Source organism: Bombus fervidus, chromosome 7 (assembly GCF_041682495.2).
Source record: "Bombus fervidus isolate BK054 chromosome 7, iyBomFerv1, whole genome shotgun sequence".
Lineage (NCBI taxonomy): Eukaryota > Metazoa > Arthropoda > Insecta > Hymenoptera > Apidae > Bombus > Bombus fervidus.
In genome coordinates this window covers 4,334,853-4,359,853 of record NC_091523.1, presented here as the reverse complement: position 1 = coordinate 4,359,853, position 25,001 = coordinate 4,334,853, and the positions used below count along the sequence as shown (strand labels likewise).

At 40.1% G+C, this 25,001-nt stretch overlaps 2 protein-coding genes across 4 annotated transcripts in view; both read right to left on the bottom strand.

Moving 5' to 3' along the window:
• Positions 1–12,840, bottom strand: part of LOC139988968 (lachesin) — a 260,206-nt gene extending 247,366 nt beyond the window's left edge. For 2 of the 3 annotated variants that reach the window (XM_072006802.1, XM_072006803.1), the window contains exon 1: positions 12,022–12,840. In XM_072006802.1, coding sequence (XP_071862903.1) covers positions 12,022–12,415 — 394 coding nt within the window. In that variant the 5' untranslated portion in view covers positions 12,416–12,840. The remainder of the gene's footprint in view (positions 1–12,021) is intronic. The other variant, XM_072006801.1, reaches the window with a different exon arrangement.
• The window catches only part of LOC139988969 (damage-control phosphatase ARMT1), a 300,302-nt gene extending 275,788 nt beyond the window's left edge, over positions 1–24,514 (bottom strand). Inside the window, exon 1 of the mRNA XM_072006804.1 lies at positions 24,505–24,514. The gene's annotated coding sequence lies outside the window, so the exon portion shown is untranslated. The remainder of the gene's footprint in view (positions 1–24,504) is intronic.
• Positions 24,515–25,001: the final 487 nt, after the last annotated feature.

Here is a 25,001-nt window from a genome sequence, read left to right as displayed (position 1 = left end):
TTGCCCGAAAACCCCGTTCCAACTGTTACGACGTAATAAGAATTATATCCTCTGGCCGGTATAATATCTCGCGATCTGTACTTCGACTTTCACGGATTGGAAGAAACGTTAGATTGTGTCGACTGGCTCAGCGTCGCCACAGAGGAACGACAACGACAACGACGACGAGGACGACGACGACGAAGACGGCGACGGAATTCGAGACAAAAGAGGCGGACTGGAGATGGCGTGTAATTAATAAATCCACCGGCATCAATGGTTTTCTTGTAAGCGGCTTTCGAGACGCGAATTATAAACGTCACGCCCCGTTCTTGTAATTGCTTTAACCGTGTGCCCTTTGTCTCGATAAATTTCATTTCGCCGTCCTAATGTTTGTCAACCGTTATACTTTACCTCCGTCGCGCCGTCGTTACTGCTACCGCTACTTTTTGTTTCATCATGATCCCTCGTAATTTAATTCCCGCTACGTAGTAGCTTTTCATAAATTAAAAACGTACCGCCGACGGTTTCCAATTGGTCGAAAAAATTAATCCCCACTTTTGTCGATAGGTACTTTTGGATGAAAAAATATCGTTCCTCGATCGCGTCGCCATAAATGGTGCGACTTTCTCGAATAAATTTCAAAATTATAATCAGTCGAATTTTGCTCATATTTCTCGGTTTTTTAATTAGGAGCAAAGATACGCAACCTGTTTCCCTTAATTTCTCTCTACACACCAACTCGATCTTTAAAATATTAAAAGTTTGCTGTAAAATAACAAAATTTTGGGCGAGAAACAAATAACGTGTTTAATGTTTACGCTTTCGGCAACACCCTCGAAGCTCATCGATTCATAAAACGAACTCGATAGGCGGGCGGTTCGTGTTTGCGAGGCATCTACATATTTTAATTGGTCAGCCTGTATAGAGCCATGTAATCGGAACCCTCAAAGAGACTTCATGAAATTTCAATGTAACGACATTAAATACATGGGTACGATTCAAAGGACTCAAGCTGCAAACATCGGCCGGGTCCGGATGGAACTGTAAATAATATTCGAGCACCCGGGGACACAAGTTTTCTCTCTCGTTTGAACATAACTCTTCAAGAAGGTGAATGACGACCGGAGAACACTTGCGTCCTTTCACAGAGCCAATAAATTGCTGCACCATTCGGAGACTGGATTCGAAGATTCCCCACAGACCTTTTGCTCAATTCGACTCATCTTGTGGCGAACTAACGGGACCAGACTTTGTCTTACGAGGAGAGAGATTAGAACCACAGATTTTTAAATGGAATAAAGTGTCGACTAAGCATAGATCGTTAAAGCTCTTAAAAAAAAGAAATAAGAGGAAAACCGAGAGAGATTGATAATTTATAATAGCATGCCTACTTTTTAATTCTCGAACAGTTTTTATTGCGAATAAATTACTTCGTTGAAATTGCTAAGAATGAACGTCGTCTGTTGTTAACACGTAGTTTTCGGATGACCTAAACAGTCGAAAGTGTACAGAGTAAACATAGTATAGAATGAATAATAGAGAAACGAATATAAGAAAATACAAAGGAAGGAAGCGAGGAAGTTGGGCGCAGAGACTGGAGGAATTATAATTTTACGAGTGATTACCTCTGTGAAAATATTCAGCAGTTTTGTTAACAGACTTCACTGAGGTTTCTGGAAATTTATTTTAAATTGGATGTACTTTGTGGACGAAGAAACTGTAATGCTGCCGTCATGGTGTTTTACATCGTCGCAATTTCGCGATACAATCTTCTACGCTGTTATTGGACCACGATGGCAGTGTTTAATTATTTGCCGACTGTTATCATTGAAATTTTACTTTGATGATGAATAAGAATCAGAAATAAATTTTTATTTCAAGCAGAACGTAATTTTAAGGAGAATATTATTCCATAAATCGTTGTGAAATTTTGAAATACCTCTATAAATAAGGCATAAATAATCGCGCGCAGAAACTTTTATCGTTATCCTGAATCTTCGAACGGAATGCTAAATCAGCTATTATTTTCGTCCGTCTACCATGATAAAAGCTAATCGAACAATTCGAAGTTATCTACGAAAGCAGGCAAGGTACGTTCGGATCAAGTTTCTCGCAAATACACACGGTTAGTTCCAAGTCAAACAAGAACGCGTAACGTCAAAGTGAAACAAAGAAACGAATCCAGCCCAAACTGAAAAGCCTCCGGAAGAAAAACAAAGAAGGACGTAGAGACAGCAACTGGAGACTAAAAGAACTTCAAAGATTCTGAGGTACCCGGCAGTCAGTTGAGCCGGGGGTATCCCCAAAGAAGGAGAAACTGGAAGCTTTCTAGCCGCACGTACGCAATCGGGGTGTGGCGGGCAAAGCAACGACAAACAAAAAAAAAAAAAAAAAAACACAAGAAGAAAGACTAAAACGATAGGAAGGAAAACGGATAAAACGAAGGAGAGACTGCTGGTCAACAGAGGCGCAAGGGTGGAAGACTGTAGGCAGAAGTAAGCGAACGGGAAAGAGGAAACGAGAGGATGAGAAAGCCCCCAAGTATTTCGCCAACTTGGTAAGCCGAGTTGAGATCGTCCGCGCGAGGATTTCTTTTCGAGAACTACACACACTTCTCCTCCACCCTTCTGCAATTCTTCTCTTTCTTTCTTCCTTTTTCTCGATCATGTAGCTTTGTCACGCCATGGATGCAAGTATTTCGCAAACAGATTAAAGACACCGAGACTGGTCGACGACAGTCGCTGCAAACAACGTATTCAAGATTCACGGAACCAGGGACGAGAAGCGGAAGATAACGAGAGAGAAAGAGAGGAAAGTGGATCGACTTGGGCGATAGCGGCGAAAACGACGTTATTTCGAGTGTGCCGTTATTTTGAATCCGATTCAACAACGCTCGCCGAAATGCGGAGAGGTGGTCGTGCTTCCACAGCGAGATCCGCTGATGTTTACGGCTACGGAATCGGGAAACTCGAATGGGAAACAGATATGGGCTGCCGTTGAGTTTCCTCCGTTCGAGTCCCGTCGAATGGTAATGGAAAATCATTTCGCCACTCGAAGACGAACGGGTCTTAGGATACGCGCACTTTCCACGATTTACAAGCATTGCCGTTTGATTCTTCCTGTGACTTTTAGCTCTGTACTCGATCGATGAGTTTACTTGGCTAAAGTATTTTGGAGTTTTAAATGTAGAACTGGATAACAGGGTTTACGAGGAGAATGAGATTCTTGGTAAACGAAAATATGAAATTTTATCGATTTAGAGACGTCGAAGCGTTCTACTTTGAAATTCACGAAGTAGTATAAATTGTAAGTATTGTGCGATGCGTGAAAACTATTTTATGGATTATTTTTATGGGTGGTGGAAAAGGAAGAGGATGATTATAAGATATATGTTTAAATTTTGATGAGAATGAAATAGGAGAGCAAGGAGAGAAAGAATGCAATAAACGCGACGAGGATAAAACGACCGCTCTAAAGTTATTAAGCCTAAGCGAGTAATAAAGTTGGCGATATTGGTGCCCGGTTTCTATCAAAGAGCAGCCGCAACATATCAGGGTCCATCACGTATCCTAACCGGGTTGCACGCGGCGCGACACGATATAAACTCCGTAAATCCGGTCCGGAAACGACACGCCTCGCTCTGGGAAAGTATCGCCTCCTCGCTCCTCCGAAAATTGTCTGCATTACGAAGTCCGCGTGTATCCACTCCGGGACTTTATAAGATACGAGATTAAGAGGTTCCACCAACCAGAGGCTTCCTTCCCCATTGTCTGCGTGTCCCCGTTCCCGATCCTCGTTCACCGACGTTTCCCCGTCCTGGAATACAAGCAGCGGATGGAATGAGCACTCATTCCAGACCCAAGGGAGAACAGAGACGCGGAATAAGAAGAAAAAGTGAAAGAACGTCCGATGACTGAACCATGATCAAAGATAATTTCCGATCAAAGATTAAGGATTACTCCCATGGGCCACATGGTCCGTCTAGGAATCAAAGTCCGACGAAATATAAAATGCATGAAGCGAGAAACCCCGAGGGGTCCTCACTACGAGAATCCCACTAGCGTATATACCCTCTACCATCTGCAAACCTCCCTCCCAATTTCCCCGGTTGTTCCACCCCCAACAAGAGGGATTGCGTTCGCTATAAACGCATGTACGGACACGCGAGACGGCTGTTGTACACTTCATGCCAATAACGCAGGGCCGTCGCTGAAGATCCCAATGTTTATCTCATTTGATCGACTGCGTCTGTGTTCCTAATTTTTGATCGAGGGTAGGAACGCTTCGCGAAACTGCAATTTTTGTAATATTAATACCGATAAATTGTGCGAACGCGTTATTGTCCGAAGAAGTGCGTGTAATCCGCGACAAAAATAACTAGAACATTCGTAGAATGCGTTCCATCGAATAATTGCTACATCGATTGTATGGAACAACATTACATAGGACAATTGTCCTTTTGAGAATTAATATATGACGAATCATGATTGACACACACTGAATAGTTGTTATCTTAATAACTTCTATTAGTTTGATGTTATAGAAATAATAAAATTATCATGGCAACATAAATTACGAGAGAACTCGAGAGTTAGATTGACTTGACAAATTTCTGACATGACCTAACACACGCCGAGTATTAAACCCATGAATACAGACTACGTTTCTCCAAAGCGTATACAATACAATATAACTTTAGCTCACAATTACCAAACTGCTAAACTAGTGTATATGCACAAAGTTCTAAAATAAAAAGCGAGCATCATGACCAATAATATTTATAGAAATTCAATAATTGTAGAAATTAATTGCTAGAATAGAATTATTAATCGTACAGATATATTATATATATATATACAGTTATATATATACAGACGACATCCAATTATACAATAAAAAAAAGTAATTTCATGATGAGGAATTAGCCCTCGAAGAACCAAGGTAAATCCCATTCAAACCTGCGACGCTGTTAAAATTTTCTAACAAAAAGTTCAGCTTTAAACAGCCTGAACAAACCTGTTCCTTATATTTAGAGTAGGTACGATATCGAATCCCAAGTTAAAGAATTCCTATTATACCTGAACAAAATTGCGTAGCTTTTGTTTGCTTACCAACTGCTCGCTCAACAATAGAAAAAGACAATCCGCGTATAATCAATTAGACGCATTCTTTGATCATCTTGTCTTAGGTTTGTAATTCGCGTTGTAATCAGCATAAACAGAAAAAAAGAATTACATTATTCAGTCATGAGTTTTCATCCTCTTTTGTCTGACCGTTTATCTTCTAACATAAGGTAAAAGCGAGCCGAAACAGAGATATTTCACGATAATCGGATGAGAGCAGATGAATATTCAAGAACGTGTACGTGCGCAAAGAGAAAAGTACGATAATCCGTACCACAGCTGGCCCGCAACTCTGTATTTTTAGCATTTTACAATATTTAGAGGCCAAGCGAAAAATCCCAGTCGTCGTTACGTTTCTCTTTCCGATCGTTTCTCGACAAAGAACGGCATTAGATTAATCCAACATATGGAAACGTAAACGTAATGAGAATGTTGCGATCGAATTCGAATATTGCGTCTCAAATACCACAATAAACGTTCCGCGAACATCTCGCAATTTTATAAACAATTTTCTCCTTGAAAAGTTAGATAACGTAATATTTCACACGTCAGTATAGTTTAATTTAAGTTAACGTAGAAACGCAAGAACAAAATTCTTTCTAAATTCAAACTAAGAGAAGCAGAAAGGAAATAATAATTCTTTCGTCTAAGACGCTTCACATTGAATAGAAACTATCTTTCTGCTCGTGTTCGTATTTCCGAAACCTAAATCGTATTACATAAACGCCGAGAGCAGCTACGAAGGAACCCTACGCGAAACAAACCAGAAAGAAAATCATAACAGTCAGATCATCGGATAGCCCTTCGTCTCTAAACGTTCCTAACCCCCCAGTACGAGCTCCATTCGTCGTAAATCCGGCGTAACATCGAAATATTTTCCCTTTGGCTATGCGATGTCCGCGATTATCCATGAGTTAAACTAACTCACGGGTCGTGTCGTGAAAGATGAATAAGTGTTCCATATGTATAGAAGTCGTTAGTATTTTTGCCACATAGAGCGCATGCGCCGGCGAGCCACATTAGATATTGATATTAGATTTAACGCGCTTACAACTGTCGCTGTACCTAATTAGGGGTGTGCTCCCCCAGCGAAACAGATGGCAACCCTCGGGCGATGAGATAATTCCATGGAGAGATTCGTTGGAGGGTGGGAAACGATAGCTACTTGAAGAAATTGTTATAGGCACAAGATACAAAAAGGAACGGGACGTGAACGAGGACTTAACGAATAAGGATGAAAAGAGAGTGAGCGAGATAAGCAAACTTAAGAATAGATTCCGAAGTAGAGATGTATGCTCGTGGTCCAAACCGCGAGCCGACGTTTGTTATCAAACTCCTTCAATAATTCATCGAAATTAGATAATGCCATGCAACGAATAGGGAGAACTCGTATAGACCGAGTCTACCTACTTAAACGTATTAAATGTATGCTGGCAAAGCGGCCGAACCGATCCTAGAAACGATTTTACTCGTCGACCATCGTGAGATCTGATACCAAGACAATGAGAGGTTTTCCATATTATGTATCTGTTCTCGAAACTATCTATTCTCTCGTATTCTGGTTGCTCGATTCTCTCGCTCCGTCCCAGTGAAATTGAGCATACAAGAGAATAGTAGCACGGGAATTGAATAATCACCGCATAAAATCCGCATTCGATCGGCGGTCAGCAGGGATGATAATGGCGTCTCTGCATTTCGACTTCAAAAACCGGCAATATAGTCGGTGAAACAGCCATAAAAACGATTGCATTTGGAAGACGCCAAAGATGATGTTGACGATACGAAACAGGTCCGATATATGCGCATTATTTTGCTAAAGTTCTTTCAATTCGCGACCATCGAACAATCATGATATTTGAAGAATGAGCTTTGATATATATTCACGAATAAAAATAAAGTTACGAGATATTTACGAGATCTCCCGAGATATTCATTTTCGATTAGAATAATTCCAGCAGAATCAAATTTACAAGTACCTATGAAGGAGTAATCGCATAGAACGAAAGATCATCGGACGAGATCGATCGTTTTGATCCATAGGTTAACGCAGGTGGAAAACGCAGAAGGAAAACGATGTTACTTCCGGTAATTCGTGTCAATCTATACAAATATTCCAGGCCAAATTCGACTCGGTGAAACACACGTCAATGAAATAGTCGCGAAAACAATGTATCGCATATTACTCGATAACGTATGAATAACGCATGCACGACAAGCAAACATAAAAATTGCTACGCCAGCTTCCGCGTTTCTCTTTGCTGGCGGTTAATAAATCATCGTTCCGCGAATACGGAAACGCAACGAGAAAGCGAATCGAGAAGCAAAGCACACGAGAAACGAAATAGAAGATAAACGAGAAAACAAACGATAAAGCAAAACGGGCGAAGGACGAAAAGCGAAACAGGACTAAGAGAGTAAGGGAGCGAGGGAAAAGATAGCAAAGGAGGAAAACAGAAGGTGGATTTAAATGACGAACCACCGCACCGTGTGGCTGACGCTATATTACCACGGAATTTATTCGTGCGCTGGTTCGTGTTCCTATGATCGCAAAAAATGTTAATTGTCGGAAGTTGAACGTAAGTACGTCGCGCGTGCAAGACAATAAAAGCCGCCCACGAACCTACAGGATGAAGAGAGATGGCGCACGCGCCATCCCAAAGAAAGTGTCCGAGGTGTGCTTAGAACGGCGTATAAGTATCTAGTACTACAGCTACATTAGGGCCAATTCATTTGCATGCACTTTTACGTCGTTCCGCCTTCAAAAAATATTTATCGATCGTGGTTCCGCCGTGACGCGACGCCTCGCTTATGAATTATGCATAGTAATGCGCGAGACCTAGTAGCTCATTCCCGGCCGCAATTTCGCCATTGAAGTGTAATTTCACCGGTCTCGTATTAGAACCGAAACGAGTTTCTTGCGACGCCGAGACTCGCCATAAACGACGGCTATGAGAAAAGGTGTCGTTCACAGGCGACCATGACCATCACTAACATAAGAGAACTATCTACGCGACGGAGAACACAAAGGAGCTTTGCTCGACACGTCCAAGGACAAAGGACTCCAGCCGAGATTGTTTCGCGGTTCGCAAAACGTATTTAACGTGCGAAAGTGGCTGCATCGAATTATCACCAGTGATATGACTCTTTGAATGTTTACACGGCAGACAAACGATTCAGAACGAAAAACCAATATTCCAGGGATCTTCTACTTCTATATCCTGCAAAAACTTAGAAAGGGAAGTTTCGTTACACGCGTAAGACGTAAAATTTTAAAGATCGTCGAAAAGGAAACTAATCTCAACAAGCTCGGGCGAAAGCAGCGAGTAAATCTATCTTACGCGTGCTATTTCACGCGTCTGAATAATTCTACGAGCATGTGGGACGTGTTCCACGTGTCATTAAGAGTCGTTCAAATATTTAAGCTTAGCTCCACACGTTTTTTCGCGCTATACTCTCCTGTGCTTAACGTTTGATTGCATATTTACGAGTGGAAGTACATATTTGGTCGCGTGAAGAACAGCGACATTAATACGTGACTGTGTACTTTTATAGCGTCATTCATCATGATGTTCTCCCGCTAAAAATCATACGTGATACAGATACGTAAAACTTCGAATGAATGATTTACGTCGCAGTCGCGCGTGAATTCACTCGATGAGTTTATTCTCGCGTGGATGGATCCTAACAGGCAGAAGGACTCTCTCTTTTTTTCGTAAAAATCCGAATCTGTATGGTGTAAACGATTTTGGATTTTAATTTTTCAAAGCCGCTTTTGCGATAGCTTTTTTATTGTTTACGAGGTGTTTGTATGCCATTGCACTACAAATTTTATTTTCCCCTCTTTTTGTCACGGAGAGCCAACTTATTGTATTTTAAAACAGCGATATGAAAATCACAAAGGTAATTAATAAAGATACGAGGGAAAAGAGCACAATAAGTCGTATTTCCTATTTTTTACACAGTAACAATTTTAAGATTCAATCATTCAATATTCAACGATTAAACGGTGCACTTTCAACCACCAAACGGTGTAAGAATAAAAAAATCAAGAAAAATAGACTTATATTCCCATGTGATACTCGTAATTCATAAATTTTTGCAAATTCCTTTTATTGAATTTTACATTTTATTATCCTAAACAATTCTGAAAGAATTATTCGAAATAAATAAATTTAACAACCGTTTTTCTTTCGCAACTATATAGCTTTATCAAACAATCACGGTTTAAATAATTTTCACTCACGCGTTCGCCGAATTCCGGTTCAATTTTTACGGAAAAAAGAAACAGTTGATTAACTGAATCGGCTACTTTGTTTTTATCGCTATCGATTTGGCGCGATATCGCGACATTTATTTCTCGTCGATAAAACGGCTTTGACGCGCGTTATTTGGACATGCTAAATTTCCTAGAACACTTTAGCTGTTGTCGGTTTCCTGATTTAACGTAGCCAAAATGAAATCCGAGATTACGCGTTGATCGGACCATATGCGTTTAAATCGCCGCTCGATCAGGCACGAATAGCACTACGAAGAGAATAAGAGGGACAGAATATATAGTGGACCGTTCATACATCGATTTTGATGAAGTTTACGATATAGATTAGATAGATTACGATAGAACACTGATCAACCACCGATCTGTTAAAGCAATAGTAACAGCTAATTTTCTCGTCACTAGCCGAAATGAACCATAATACAATTTAGCCTGACTTACGAAAGCGATTGCATTACGATCTTCAAGTATGACTTTATTTGCTCATGTGAAATCAATGGAAATATATGAAATAAAATTGATATCATCGACAGTTAGATACTATGTATCGTGCTTTTATAAATTCGAGGTCTCAATCGTGAGTTATAAATTATGACTGAGTGAACAAAATTTGATAAAGCGTTTAACACTAAACCTACCAGTGTTGGTCAAATGGGTCGCTTTCAAACTTCTACACAAATTTAACCATATTTAACATTAAACCTACTTCGTGTATACCTATTCCTACCGTGTGCGGTCAAAATGACCGATGATTAAAGAAGTAATAATTTTTATAATTTAACTTAGATAATGGTTAATTTATAACTAAATGTATATAAAATGATAAACTTTCATAAAATTTCGTCAAAATTTACTTTTGCTTAATTTCAATTATAGATTTAAATAAAATTACACTTTTATTTATATAGAGATATATCTTATTCAACTTCGCTGCATTTTTTACAAATTATCTCATTATCAAATGTACATTTGCCGCATACATATTTCCCGCATTTAAAACAAATTTTCGTAATTTTGTAATCTTTACAATTTTTTACTTACAAGTTTTTTGTAGTAATGAATCTGATAGTTGATCTGTTGATAGTTTTATTGCATGATTTTTTCCCGCGATTCTTTATATAAATGTGATGTATGCACCAGGTTTATAACAATTTTATGAATTCTCTATAAATCGGCCCCATGTTGTAGATACCATTGCAAATTTATTGGTTCGTAAACGTTGGATTCTTTCGTTCTTCTTGTCAAATCGTATAAACCTCATAATTTCAAAGTTATACCTGCTCATTGTTTTTGAAAAAACGCAGGTCTCCAAATTTTATTCCACAAATATGAACCATCTAAATTCTTTGCCTGATATACACCGCGGGCATATAGGAGAGCAATAAATGCATTTAATTTTGTTGCATCTAACTCCCTCTTAGTCACCAAAACTCTAAATGCTTCTTCTTCCGTACATTTTATTATATGATCCCTTATACGATGATCAATGATAAGATAAAATGCCGTCTTTACTTGTCCTTTCATTATATTCCGTTTAGCATATCCCCAAAAATATTATAAACTGATGTCCTGCCAGGTTTGGGACTTGCATCTATTTCTTTCCAAACTGTCCCATCGGGCCCAGTATCGATACGTTGTTTCTCTACATCAGTCTCACTCTTTGCTGTCAACGATGATTTCTCTCCTTTTTGCTCTGGACGTGAACGCTTATTTATAAATAATATTCAACCCTGATTCGGTTGTAAATAGCTTTTTATGTATTTCCATGCCGTTTTCAGTTGCTGAAGTTTCTTGTTCATCGCACACTGAACAATCTTCTTCTATGTCCGTTATTTTCTTTTGTAATTTTTTTTTTTTTTTTTTGTAGTCTTGACATTCTTAGGGTAAATATTTGTCATAGAATAACACCACATACGGAATACAAAATTATTGTCAAATTTGATATGCTTTACCTTTCCTTTTACAACAACTTCACACAAAACGCTCTCAGATGCTTTCTGTTTAAGTTTTAGAGATAACAAGGTTAAATGTCAACTGATTGTCTAACAAACTGTTACTCGAGTGTGGAGTTAGGAAAAACCCGCTTTTCTCGTGTTTTATCGCAATGAGCGATAACGCCAAGAAACTTCTAGACTTTCAAGATGTTTGTAACAATGGACTGTAAAAAATGCTAAATTTTATAGCAATTAGGATTATTATGGCCCTGAATTGATATGTCTTGACAGCTGGTGGCCATCTTGATCGAGGGATGGATTATGATTTATGACAAAGTTACGGGCATAACATTTGTTATTATTTGTTAGTATTGATTTCTTTTTGTCATCTGACCTTGAGATAGTCTTTTCTTTGTAGTGATTGCATTTATTATAACAGTAGCTAAAATATTTTATCGGCCGGTCAAATTGACCGCCCGCGGTAGGCAAAGCAGAATACAGTTTTTTCTTAAAAAAGAAAAAAGCAAACTAAAAGTAAATACCGAAAAATATATCGTATGCATGTTTTAGGAAAAGTCAGAAATTATGAAGCGATATGATAATATTTAATATTACAGTATCATAATATTCGAGTATCATAGAACAAGAATAAAACATTGGATACATATTGAGGAAAAGAAAAGACGAGAGACATGGAAAATTCACTTGCCATTATTAGCTGCAACCGTTGGTCGAGTGTCTAACAGCAGGAGGCACAAGACGACGAAGATAGTCGCCATCCTGGGTACGATATTGAAAGACGTTCCTTTGCTTCCGTTAACAAGCACCAGTATTTTTGGCTGCAACTTGACGAACCCGGTAGCACAAGCACGATCCGCGTAAGATACGCATCCGCAACGAACAGACACACCGACAGAGTCCCTTGTTTTCTCCGACAGCCCGTACGAACTTTCAAGGTCGTCCTCCCACTCGCGAAATGGTCCACACCGATGTTTGTCCGCGCACGCACGCCCGTTCGGATCTGAAAGCGATTTATCGGTCAGAGCGTCGATCAGCATCCACCGGAAATGTTCTCCAGAAGACCCTTCCGAACGACCTTCCATCGAAACGGATCACAGGTTGAGAACTCGCGATGTTCCAGGGTGGAACCACAGTTTCGGTCGACTCGCGCCTCTTGATTAGGTCAAGCTTTTATAAAAAATCACGTCCCTCCAGCGCATCCTAAGAGCAGTCACACGCGATAGCGAAACGAACAAACACGCGCGCTATCGATTAACTTTGCTCCGATCAAACCCTCCGTCTTCACCACTTCCAAGTTTTACATCCGAAATCAGATACAACTAAAATGTAAAAGTTACAATGTTCACCAACGATTCCGTCCAGTAGAATGAACGCGACGGCGGTCAATCGACCGAGGCGATCCTCGATCAACCAGGATGTAAGAACGATCGAAACACGTTCCCGCGATCGTCAAAGGACAACGACAGTTCCCCGACTGTACGCTCGGGACGCCCGGCGTCGACTGGCGTCCTCGAGTACAGAGGGGACCGCCGGTTCGGGCAGACGTGCACACGCCGACGTCCTGGCATCACGGCGCATATCTCCTCCACCCCCGTAGGAGATCTCTCACCCTTTACCGAAGCAAGCCAATCGCCGCCTAGAAGTCACCGCCCATCGCATCACGGAGCCGGTACCGCCCCCGAATTAAGATTTTCGACTTTTCTTAGTCTCGACCCGTTTCGACCAAAGCGTCGCCCGCGCCTCCACGTCTCTTGCTTTCTCTCTCTCTCTCTCTCTCTCTTTCTCTTTCTCTTTCTCTCTCTTACGCCCTTTTTCCAACCACCCCGACTTTCGCGGTACGTTTCACACGCGCACACACCGCGCCGGTTCAACATGCGAGCAACGTGCCACCGCACAGCCGGCGGAAAAGGAAACCGCCAAGAACGCGGCTAATTTCAACCTCCTGCGGAAAATGTGCTTTTCCCTGTTTGACTTGTCTGGAGAACGGCTGCGGCCGTACACTGACAGACCATCCTATTTACGACAGACCAGCCGAGAGACTACAGCCAAAGAAAGGACGTCTCCGGACAGTCGAAACGTGAATGCTTACTGGCTATTTTGATAAGTGGCGAGACGATATTTCTTCCGAGCGAACTCCGGGAATTTTCACAGGAAATGACACGATACCTCGTAGCCAACAGCGTTATTGACAGGCGACTGTTGTTACATACGTTTGCGTTGAATACAATACTAACCATGGATTCGCATTCCATACAAATAATGGAACGTTCTCTTATTAAATTAACAAAATTGATAAGATAATTTAACGATACCTGACAATGTTCGATGCACCGAAAGAAAATTTCGCTTTTATCAAATATTCGAAAGTACATTAGGCAAGCATTGCCTAAATCGAGAAAGATACAATCCATACCACGATATTATGATCTGTTCGCAACTAAAAGAAATACGAGAAAACGCAAGAGAAAAGCGAAGATAAATATTTACAGTTGATGCGGAATCGCCTAGAATGTGACTGTGGTACCATTAGAGTAATAGTGCTCATCCTTTATCAAAAGCAAGTTGCGGATGTACCTACTGTACGCTTATTTCGTATGACGTTTCATTTTCGTGAAAAATCGTCGGCGAGTTTTCTCGCGTGAAATAGAGCGTGGAACTACCGTAAACTTCTGTCATGGATACTTTTAAACTGTGATTTTACATCATTCATATATTTTGCTGTGAAAATTTACAGACCCCACCGTTTGGATATCCTTTTCTCCTTTTACAAAAACGTTATACATATTCGATTGTGTCATGGGTTTGTACAAGAAAAAATTATTCTCGAATGTTCTGATCTAATTATTCTACGACTTACTTGCAAGAGTATCTCATAAAAAATTTGGACATTACGTTTTCGAATTTAAATACGACAATTTGACCTGCGAAAATAAAGTTGAAGTTTACTTCAATGCGATGCAATTCGGAACAGAAGATGGTGTTCTCAAAAGACTAGATGCGCACGATAACCAGTAGTTAATTTAGATTGGCTTATCGGTAGATATGGCGGGAGTTATGATTCTGTTTACGAACGATCGAGAGAAACGTGGACCAAGAAGGATCGAGTATCTTCAGACATAGTAAATTCAGTAAAACAGTTCAGTTGGATTTTCTTGTCAAAGAAGATTTTATCTATACTCAAGCACCGTATAATTTCTATCATAATGCTAATCAGATACGATAACCATAAACTTAAAGTGCCAATGATTAACTTATGGGATCATGTAAAACGTAAAGTCAAAACTAACAACTATGAAAAAAGTAGCATATAATCAAACATTTGTATTTTTGAAAGCAGATATAGACGGTACGAAGCTGTTAATTATGTGTCAAAAGATTTCAATGCTTTTGCTTAAACTTTTATGTATAGTTCGCGCGGAAAGCCATCGAAGCGTCTTGTTGGTTCGGCGCAGACAAAATATTTCGTTCCTGTTAGAAAAGTACCAACGAATAGAACGAGTATTTCGAAAAACTTTGCCAAATATTGAAACTCGATGTCGAAGTTTCCGCGTGGAACTGAAGCATATTCGGTTTTTCCATCGCAGTACGTGAACGACATGTACAGCACGAATATACGGTAAAATGTGAACACACGTAGCAACAAAATAATATTTTATCAACGTATGTCCGCGTTGGAGCAACGAAAATATAGCGCAGAAATTAACCGGAATCGGTAGGCGGGAAATATGCGCGACCTTTCAAATATTTGAAAAAGCACAACCAGCCGAAGTTTATCCTTTTTCCGGATAGAAACTAAATATTTGCCAAACCAGTTATAAATATATGCCTCGAAGATCTCTGTAAATTTGTTTATACGAATATGTAAAACGTTCGAACGAAAATTTGTAACGGATTGGTTTATATCGTGTATTAGTGTATGAAGATCTTCCCTATCTTGCTTTACTTCTATCGTCGATCGTTTCTATGATTTATCAATCATTGTAGAAAAATTGTCTCGATATCATTGACGTTTAGAAAACAGTCGTAGCAAAGATTCATATGTTTGGAATATTTTTAACACATTTAACGTCACTTAGCTTCCCGACTAAATAAGTATGATAAAAATATTTTTAAATCACTGCACAAAATATCAACTTCATCGTTTTCAACGCACTTGTACCATCCTTCACTGCGATATCACACAGCGCAAACTTTCCTAAACTAGGGTAAAATTAATGGTACGCATGGATGAACGCATGGTAATAGCGTACATAGATTCATCTGAAGATAATTTAATAGGATCGGTAGGACACACTGCCATGCGAAGATATTGCGTTGGAGAAGTACGCGAAAAACTCCCTTAACACGAGAATTAATACTCCAGACACAAATCCAGGGATGTCTACAATTTTGGCAGTAAAGGGAGGTAAAGTCGGATCGGCGTCGGCGTTTGGCAGAAACAGAGACGTAGGGATCGAAGAGTGGAAGCAACTGAAGAAGAACGGATGCAAAAAGGGTAGGTTAGAGGGTGGAGCACGGCTCTTTCATTTCGTTGATGTAAGTTTGAAGGTTCGTAAGTCTGACGGGCAACGCGTTTTAGGCTTGTCCGCAGATAGCCTCCGAGCGAAAGAAAGGTAAACCACCCTCTCAATCTCGGGTAAAGTATTTTCTTTCATTGCCATTGGTAATCTCCGTTCTTCGTCCACAGGTTTCTGCGGATTCTGACATCTTCGATTCCGCATTGATTCAACGTTTGATCGCATGATTTCGTTGGTATAGCTGCAACCCCGTGGTTATCGCGCAAAAGGAATTTTCCCCTGCGAAACGATTAGCCGTCACCCTTTACCATTCCTTGTGCAACCCCTTCCTATCGACTTCTGATACGAGTTCGCTCCACTTTCGTCATTAAGAGAAACTTCTGCGGTTTCACGGGGACGCGGATGCCAGTAATATCTTTAAGAGAGTTACAACGCTGTGAAATGATAACCGCTGTCACGTCGGCAATAATTTCAACACTGGGTTATCGATGTCATCGTTGCACGATTTATTCGCGCTTAATAGCTGTGACGTTGATCATTCTTCTGATCCCGAGAAGAGGCGACTCTAGATGACGAGCAATAGAAGATCGATCGTTTAATATGTCGTAAAACGATAAAATGCTTTGAAAAATTGAATAAAAACGTAATTTGTAAAAGTTGATGTAGGACAGCGTTTAAAATGAAATGTTGAAATTTGTAGAACGAATCGTTGTAGCAAATGTAGGAGATACAGTAAGACGTCGAGCGTATCGTTACAAGAGGGGAGGGGGGATGGAAACGAAAAGAAGAAAATGATGTGACAATCAGAGAAGAGGTTTTGCCCGGGACACATCTGGTCTCTTATTTTCATTTTCTCCCTCAAATGATTTCCTTCATTCCGTTAACTGAAAAACTCTGCGCGTGACATGTTGGGGGCGCGTCACCGTAGCCCTTGCAATCCGCTCATGCTAAAGAAACCCACGAAAAAGCAATTAAATAAGAACTTTTATGAGGAAAGTTCCAACGGATTAGCCAAACCTTTTTTTATCTTGGCTTCTTTTCTCTTCGTTAAAATTTACTTTGCAAGTTAACCGCGGTTCACCTTCAACGAATGATAATGACGGAGACTGCTTCCTGTCAGTAAAATTTCCAAGTCGCCAAAACTTTAAATCGGACCTATCCGCGAATGAAAAAAAGTACCAATTTCGGTTAATAACCAGCCAAGAGGATCGAATCGAATTACCTTCTCGAGAAACATCTGAAACTACCCCATTAATTGCACGGACTAACCTCCGCTCCTTTCCCTTTTTCTCTTATTATTTCAAAGACAATTTGATTCAACGTTATTTCGCTTATATCACGTATCGTTTCCCCGAGACCGACGTTTGAGTCCTGGATCGATCCAATCGTATCGTCTCAGCTCTCAGAAGCATTATCTCCGGCAGAACAGACTAAAGACTTGGACAAACAAAACTACGGCATAAGCGGCAGACAATCCCACTTCCTAGTCTCCGAGACTTTACAGCCAATTAAGACTCAATACAATTGATCAGCGACTATTCAAACGATGAAACAATCGAAATGTAATTGCGTCGTCCCGATCCTTCTGAATAGCAATTCATTTTCAAAAGAATGTGTTACCACCCTCTTTCTCGCTTGTTCCTTCTTCCTAGTCTCTTTGTCCCTCTTCCTCTCGGTTTTTTACCCCCTTACCCATCTTTCGCTTCTTTTGTCCGTACGAAATCCTTTTACCGAGTCCACGTACCCTGCCAAAAGTTATAATTTTTAGCTTTCTACGTATCAATACACTCTCTTGTCGTACGAAGCCTGTCACATAACTACCAGTTTTATATTTCAAACATATTTTGCTCCTATGATTAACGAGAGTTCTTCGTTCGGTCCCCGACGATCGAGCAAATTGGCTGCAATAAAATCGAAATTACAGTAATACGCGTCATGGGAACCCGATTCGTTCCTTTCGTGGGGGGTATTACGAGACGTAGGGTGGTCCCCATGGAGAACAGGCGATGGATCGACGTACGCGTCGGGCAGAAAAATGTCCAAGTTCGAATATTTTCGCGCACACGATTTGAATTCTTAAGTTTGTGAATATCGTGGCTTGAAAGAGGTAATTTTTTATTCGATAAAACTCGTTGTTCAAGCAATTTAATTATCTTTTCGTTACGTCGATCTTTTATCCGTGTATCGATTTAACATTCAAAGAGGTGCAGTCTCGAAAAAGAGAAATGTCCGATCAGTCCGCAGAGCGAGCACTTCGCAAATGGCTAATAAACCGATAAAAAACGCAGAATTTGCGAACGTGCTTCTAGAGTGTTGACAAGAGTGATACCTATCGGACGATGTCCGTGTTGGGCCACGTGGGAACAAGCAAGTCCAAAAACAGAGAGATAGAGCACGACAAGGACCATTCACCGACGAGACCGTTGTTGTTGCGTCCAGGCTACGCAGAGAGGCTCGGTTGCATGCCTACATAAAAAAAAAGAGACACGACATCGTCGAAAACACTTTCGAAAAAAAAACAGACAGTGCAGAGACAAAAAAGAACAAGGCTGGAAAAAGCTTCTTGTCGAACAATGGAAACGACTCCTGACACAGTAAACAAGAAAATGTAGACTAAGGGCAGAATATGAAAATCATTATATCAGCTGAGAAATAGGGTTGAAGTTGGAATTCAAAAGAAAGAATCCGAGAGAAAGAGGAAAAGATGAGAGAAAATTGGGAAAAATGGAGAAGATACTAAAGTGAAGAAAAAACAAAATATTTCTGGACGTTATAACGAGATCAGGGAGAACACGAGCGTTGATATTTTGGCACAGCTTTTGAGCTGGTAGCTTTTAAAATCTGTCATCGGCTTGTATTAACAGTTACGCATTCCGTGCCGGTACGAATCGCACACGCATTGTTCCCAAATTGCTTTCACATCGCGAAAACAAAAAACGCTACACGTACAGAATACCAAGCATACACGTTGTCGCGGATTGTCCTCTTACTTGCCATCCCCTCGTACGAGTCGGTTCGAATAGAAAGGCAACAATTTGTTTAATAGGAACGAAAATCTTTTTAAACTGCCTATCGCTTAGCTCTCAACTACTCGAACATTCGAATTTGTAAAAACGACGTATAACGAAACGCGCTGAAAACTAACTAAGCACGATCTTATAATCGTACGATTTTTTATTCAATATGTTGTCGATTATAAAAAATTGGATACACAGCCATCGATCGTTTGGAAAGCAGATGAATAGAGAGAAGAAATAGACAAATTATTTATGTTATATGAAATAGACATATTATAAACACTGAAAAATTGAAGTATGTGATAAAATACGATAGCGTTTTTCCTTTCCAGATGTGCTTCTATTAACCAATCGACCATCTATGGAAAAGCTACCGAAACAAAAAACGAATGCTAATAAATGCTTCAACGTTAGCATATGGTGCAAGGATGAAGCGTGGTGCTATAAGTGTTTCTATCACGTAAGTCTGGTGGCAGGATAGCGAACTCGCTAATAGTGCAACGATTTATGAAGACTTCAGCGTGTTGGGTGGGTGAGTGGGCGTACAGCAACCCTCAAAATTGATTAATGAACAAGCTCGCTGATCGGTTCGATTAAACCAGTGTAAACGAAAGGACGACCGATAAATATCTGCCGATATAAACGTCGACATTGCGTCCTGACTTTTCCATAAATCACCCGTTGACAGGGTATACGTGCCACTAAAACGTGTTAATTCGATGAGTAAGAAATATCGTACTATGGTTAAATGAGAAGTAATCGTAGCAACTGCGATATAGTATACGAAGTTTCTATATTATTGGCGTATGAAATATTTTCTCTTTACTCGACAGGTGTAGGAAAAATATGAAGAGAGATCATCTTTGAAAGGTAGTACTGTGTGTTGAATCAATGGTAGAACTTTGCGTCAAGCTTCTTCTTCTGCTTCTGTCTCAGAAAGTACGAAGTGTTTTACGAAAATAGCAAACAAGTATCGAAGGATTGAAAATTGTTTCTAGAAATATATCTTCTTTGGTATTATGGAAATAACTTTGTTGTAAAAGTAAATAAAATTAACCGTTCCAAAAAAAAGACACGTAAACATTTGATATGTTTCACAAATGCTCAATTTACTTTCTTTATTTCAAATATTTAACGTGCAAATATTGGAACGACATACCACCCGCGTTCAACGCGTAGAAAAGAAACAATTTACTCTGAATAAATATTTAAAAGATTAAAGGAGAAAGCGACAGGTAGCGTCGAAACGAGATTTATATATGGAAAATCAATTTGAACGCGTAACTTCTGGCTGGTGTACGTCCGACTTAACGTCGGAAGAAGGAAAAGTTTGTACGCGTGTTCACCCTTACGTGTGTACAGACGGCACACGTGAAGAAATAGAGAAATAGAGGAAGAAAGAGAACGTGTGAGTATATCGCCGCGCGGAGGCTGTCGCTGACAGTCCTGTCTTCTCAAGCAAATTTCACTTTTTGTCAACGAACGGCCGTTTGAAAAGAACGAATATTGGATTCGATTATTACGTCTTCAACCTTCGCAAAAATCTCGTTTCCCGAACTCCCACCGCATGGCGGCTTATCGGGACGTTAATATTACGCCAGACCTGTGAAACAATTCAATTACATGTATTGTCTTCATTTGTAAAACTACATTGTTAAAAAAAATACATTTGTATGTACATTTAGCATGGGTGAGCAAAATTGTCAAGGCCGATAGGTCAAGATACGAGATATTTGCCAGTGCTCCTGTATTTAAAAATATATTTTATGAAATTACTCGTACTAGACATTAGCATAATGTATTACAATGGCGTTTGTTCTTCGACAAACGATATCTAGATTTATTTGACGCTAAACAGAACGAGTTAAAATCAGTATAGAGGCTGCACCGTGGTCGACCAAATTATTCGCGCGACGAAACACTCATCGCGTCACACGCGAAGTATCAACGAATATAGTTTAACGAACAAGCGGTTGACAAAACTCCGGAAACGGGTTGCATTAAAATTAACGGTGACCCGTAGTTGGCTATTCGGCAAGTTTCGGATTAACTTCATCAACGCGCAACTAATAATTCAAGCGTCTGGCCTGTGGTTTCGCGCCGAACTGCTACTTTTCCATCGCATAGCGAGGAAAACCCCACCGTTTCGCTTTGCGATGAAACGACTCGATAAAATTCATTCAGATCGAATCTCTTCGCGAAAAGTAACGATCTATTATTAGATATTTGCACGATTCGTTTTCACTTGTCATTCTGAATGTCTGTTAGCCCCTTCGACCGAGATTCGGCCGAAAATTCACGGTGACAGTGAAGCGCTCTAATAGAGATACGCATGCATACGTAACATCGTGTATGCCACGGCGTCGAAATACTGGCATAACTGCATCGAGAGAATACTATCCAACGTCCATTAAAATGAACATTCGAGGAGAAGAGAAATGAATCCGAAAGGATTACAAGTTGGACGCGATCGGACATACAGAATGACGGATCCGATAACTGCGCGCACCTTTCACCGACGTTTTCGATAGACGTGTAAGTGTTCGTTGATCAGTCACGCGAAAAGAATTCGCTCGACGACACATGCTATAAAAAGATTCAAATAGAAAAAGAGATTATTAACGAATAATTATCCATCCATTGTCTTTCTCCTTTTCCTTTATATATATACAGTGGATGCAAATTTCCGTAGATAACAAAATAATCTTTTTTATTTTCTCTCTGTATTATTTTATATTAGATATTATCATCTATTATCTATTATGCTATGTTAACGTTCTGCCGTGCCGCTGGATACGCAACTGACGAGTTAACAAAACGACCGTGACATAATTAGAAGAGAAAAATGATAATAGCGGAAACTTAAGAAGCATCGAGGAGTAGACCCACAAGGCAGTGTGAAAAAAGAAAGACAAGAAATTTGAAAATATTTGAAATGGAGTTTTCTCCTTTAATATTGTGGGATGCGACAGGTTAGTCGACGAGAATGAAGCAGGACGACGTCGGAGGTGCGAACAGAGGGGTAGCTAGCGCAGCAGGAGAAGGGACGAAACGGGGTGGTTCAGCAAGGCGGGGTGTTAGTTTCCTGGTCGGATATTAGCTGTCACGCGGCTCACTGGACAGGACACCAGACGTATATACAGAGAGTGGAATCGGTGTAAAGGTAGCACAGTGCACCTAAGCAAGGTGGACGGTCGACATTGGAAGCTTGCCACATTTATGTATAGAAAAGTCTGATCGTACCAGCAGACGTTACGGAAACCGGATCGGGCATGGCAACGAATGAATTCCTAGATTCCAGATTCATTCTTTCGTTTGCTCCGGCCAAAACCAGGCCTTCGGTCGTTCGAAAACGTTCGATTGACCGATTCACGATTACAGCCGGCTCCGTATCGGACGGCTTTCGTTTAAAAGGCATAACTCGCCCCTGATAAGAACAGAGTGACACAGATAAGAAGTCCCCGTTCCGGTCAACATACTGATCGTCGAGCACGGTGGAAAATCCCCTTATCCGACGTCGAAGAAAATTGTGGTTTCTCTTTTAAAGTAATTACTGTTATATATCTTTATGAATATAATTAAAGAAATCGAATTTTTGAAAAAACGATTCCCACTCTCTCTCTCTCTCTCTCTCTCTCTCTCTCTCTCTCTCTCATTCACTCTCTGTCTCTCTCTCTATTTTTCTCTATATCTCTATCGCCATCTCTATCTCTATCACGATATATAAGAAAAGTTGCTTTAAATACTAAGAATCGATCAATCATTCGTGTCTGGAAATCTCGCATACATTAGGGAAATTGCAAAATACGCTATCGTCAAAGCATCTTAATGAAAGTGTCTAACCGGCGTTCATCCCCGCCAGATATCCAACATAAACTACGGCCTATGTTATAGCTCAGGTTCGCCATACGTGATGCAATGCAGCCCAGGTAGTCACTGGAATACCAAACTACTCGATCCACTACCTTTTTCCCGCCACACTTCTGTTCACCGCATCCTCCACCCTCTCTTATCCTCCGAATGCCTCGTCTACGCAGCACTTTTTCTTCGTGTTCATATCGAATCCCGACCATGTGTCTACATCCTCTCCCGTCTCTGTCGCAGTTGCACACGATGAAATTCATTTTCACGTGTAGGGTTTACATCCTGAATCTACAAAATATAGCCTCGCCACGTATCTTCGCGCGACCGTAGGCTGCATGCAGTGTGGTTGCAAATTTTCCTCCCTTCGTCGCGCGCATGGTGTTAAGTATCGGGTGAAAAGGAGGAAGAAGCGAAGAAACCATTGATCGTACCGTGACAGGGTGGTTACGTGCTAGAAAAAATTGTAGAAGGTTGTTTGAGATAAATATTCGAATCATTAACAATATGCAACCGTTATTTATACTTTACAGATTGCGCTGAAAAATTATTTACGTCAACTTTTCCCTCAATTTTTTGTTATAGACACTTTTGACTTTCTTACTTCTTTTTCATGTTATGCAATATGCGATGTTACGCAAATTTTATTTTTACAAATTTCTAAGTACTATTTGTTATATTGATGGAAGAAGAATTTGCCTCTCGTAGTGAATACTCTATGGCTATATCGATTTTACTATTGCTACTGATGAAACGTAATGTAGAACAGATTACAAAGAAATGATGAATGTCTTATAATCGTAAATTTTTGTAAACTTGAATTAATTAATTACGATTATAAAACGAAATATTCGCGTCTTTGCGCGATTTTTCGGAGAAAAATCGAGGAGCGAAGACATCGCTGTAAAAATGGATAATTTTTGATTCAGCGGTGTTGCTTCAGCGGAGAACGGAAAGCACGAAGAAATTACGTCGCGTCTGAAAGAAAGCTGAGCTCGTGAAATCTTGGATGGCCAGTATCATCGAGTAGAGTCACGGATGTTCCGAGACCAGCGAATTTTTGAAGGACGAAAAGACGAGTTTGCCGAGTCGACGAAATCTGCGCGGCCAAATGGGAGGGCCACAAAATCGAGGAATTACTCTTTGCCATCGCGTCGCAATGAATGCAAACGCGGCCGTGTTTACTCGAAATATCGAACGCCGCGAATGCCGCAAAATATCTTCGTTCTCCACGTTTTTCTTCTATTTTTCTTCGTGTTGCCTGATTATCGGCAAAAAATATCTTATCCAACAAACTTGCAGATGCAAACGCCGACGATATGCAATGTAAACGCACCACTGAAAAGCAAAAGGTCTTTTTCGTGGAATTTGCGAAGCTGGAGCCCCGATAATTCGTTTCGTTCCGAGAGAAGCTGATTTTAACATCGATTTAAGGAATCGGAGCGAAGGGAAATAAAACATTTCCCGGAATATTTAATTGTCCGAGATGGCGAGACGGATTGAATTATGGAATTAAAGGACAACCTTTAAAACGCGATTCCGGCTGATAAATTGAAAGATTCGCTGCTGTTTTTAGACCGATTCCTCCGGATCGATACTCAATCGGGAGTAAGTAATTGGTAATGGACTTCGATTTTAAGTCAAGGTAAAGGATTCTATGCTAACTTCACCTTATTTCTTCCGATTTCATACGTTATTATTTTTAAATATTAGGTATTTAGAAAAGAAGGCAACAACAAATATGATCGATTGTAAATTCGACTGAGATTTTGAAACTACGGAAATTCGGATGTTACTCGGCACTTACCGTTAGTTTATACAGGGAAATATTTAAGGTGCTGCTATGCAAATGACGAAAAGACGCGCCTTGATAGTGCAGATTTTACTTCCTTGTGAGTTGGATGAAAAATATTAAAACGAAGTTAATCATATTTTATCCAAAATTATGTTTACGTGACCAAATTCATATCGAAAATATTAAACCTTTACTATAGAATAGTGATATTTTCATTATAACGTCATTCATGAAGTAATATCTATTGTTATTAGAACGCTAAAATCTTTGCAAGAAATCTTATCTAAAGTACACTTGATTTTCACCATCACGCGAATCTTGGATAAATCCGACGATACAAAACAATAAAGAACGTTTTCCTCTGGAAAGAATAACGCTATAGCGTATCCAAGGAAGAGCTTAAAATCAAAGCGTTGGCGTGAACAAAGTTCGACGAGGTAATCGTACGGGAAAACGAATCGAAGAACGAATACGCCAT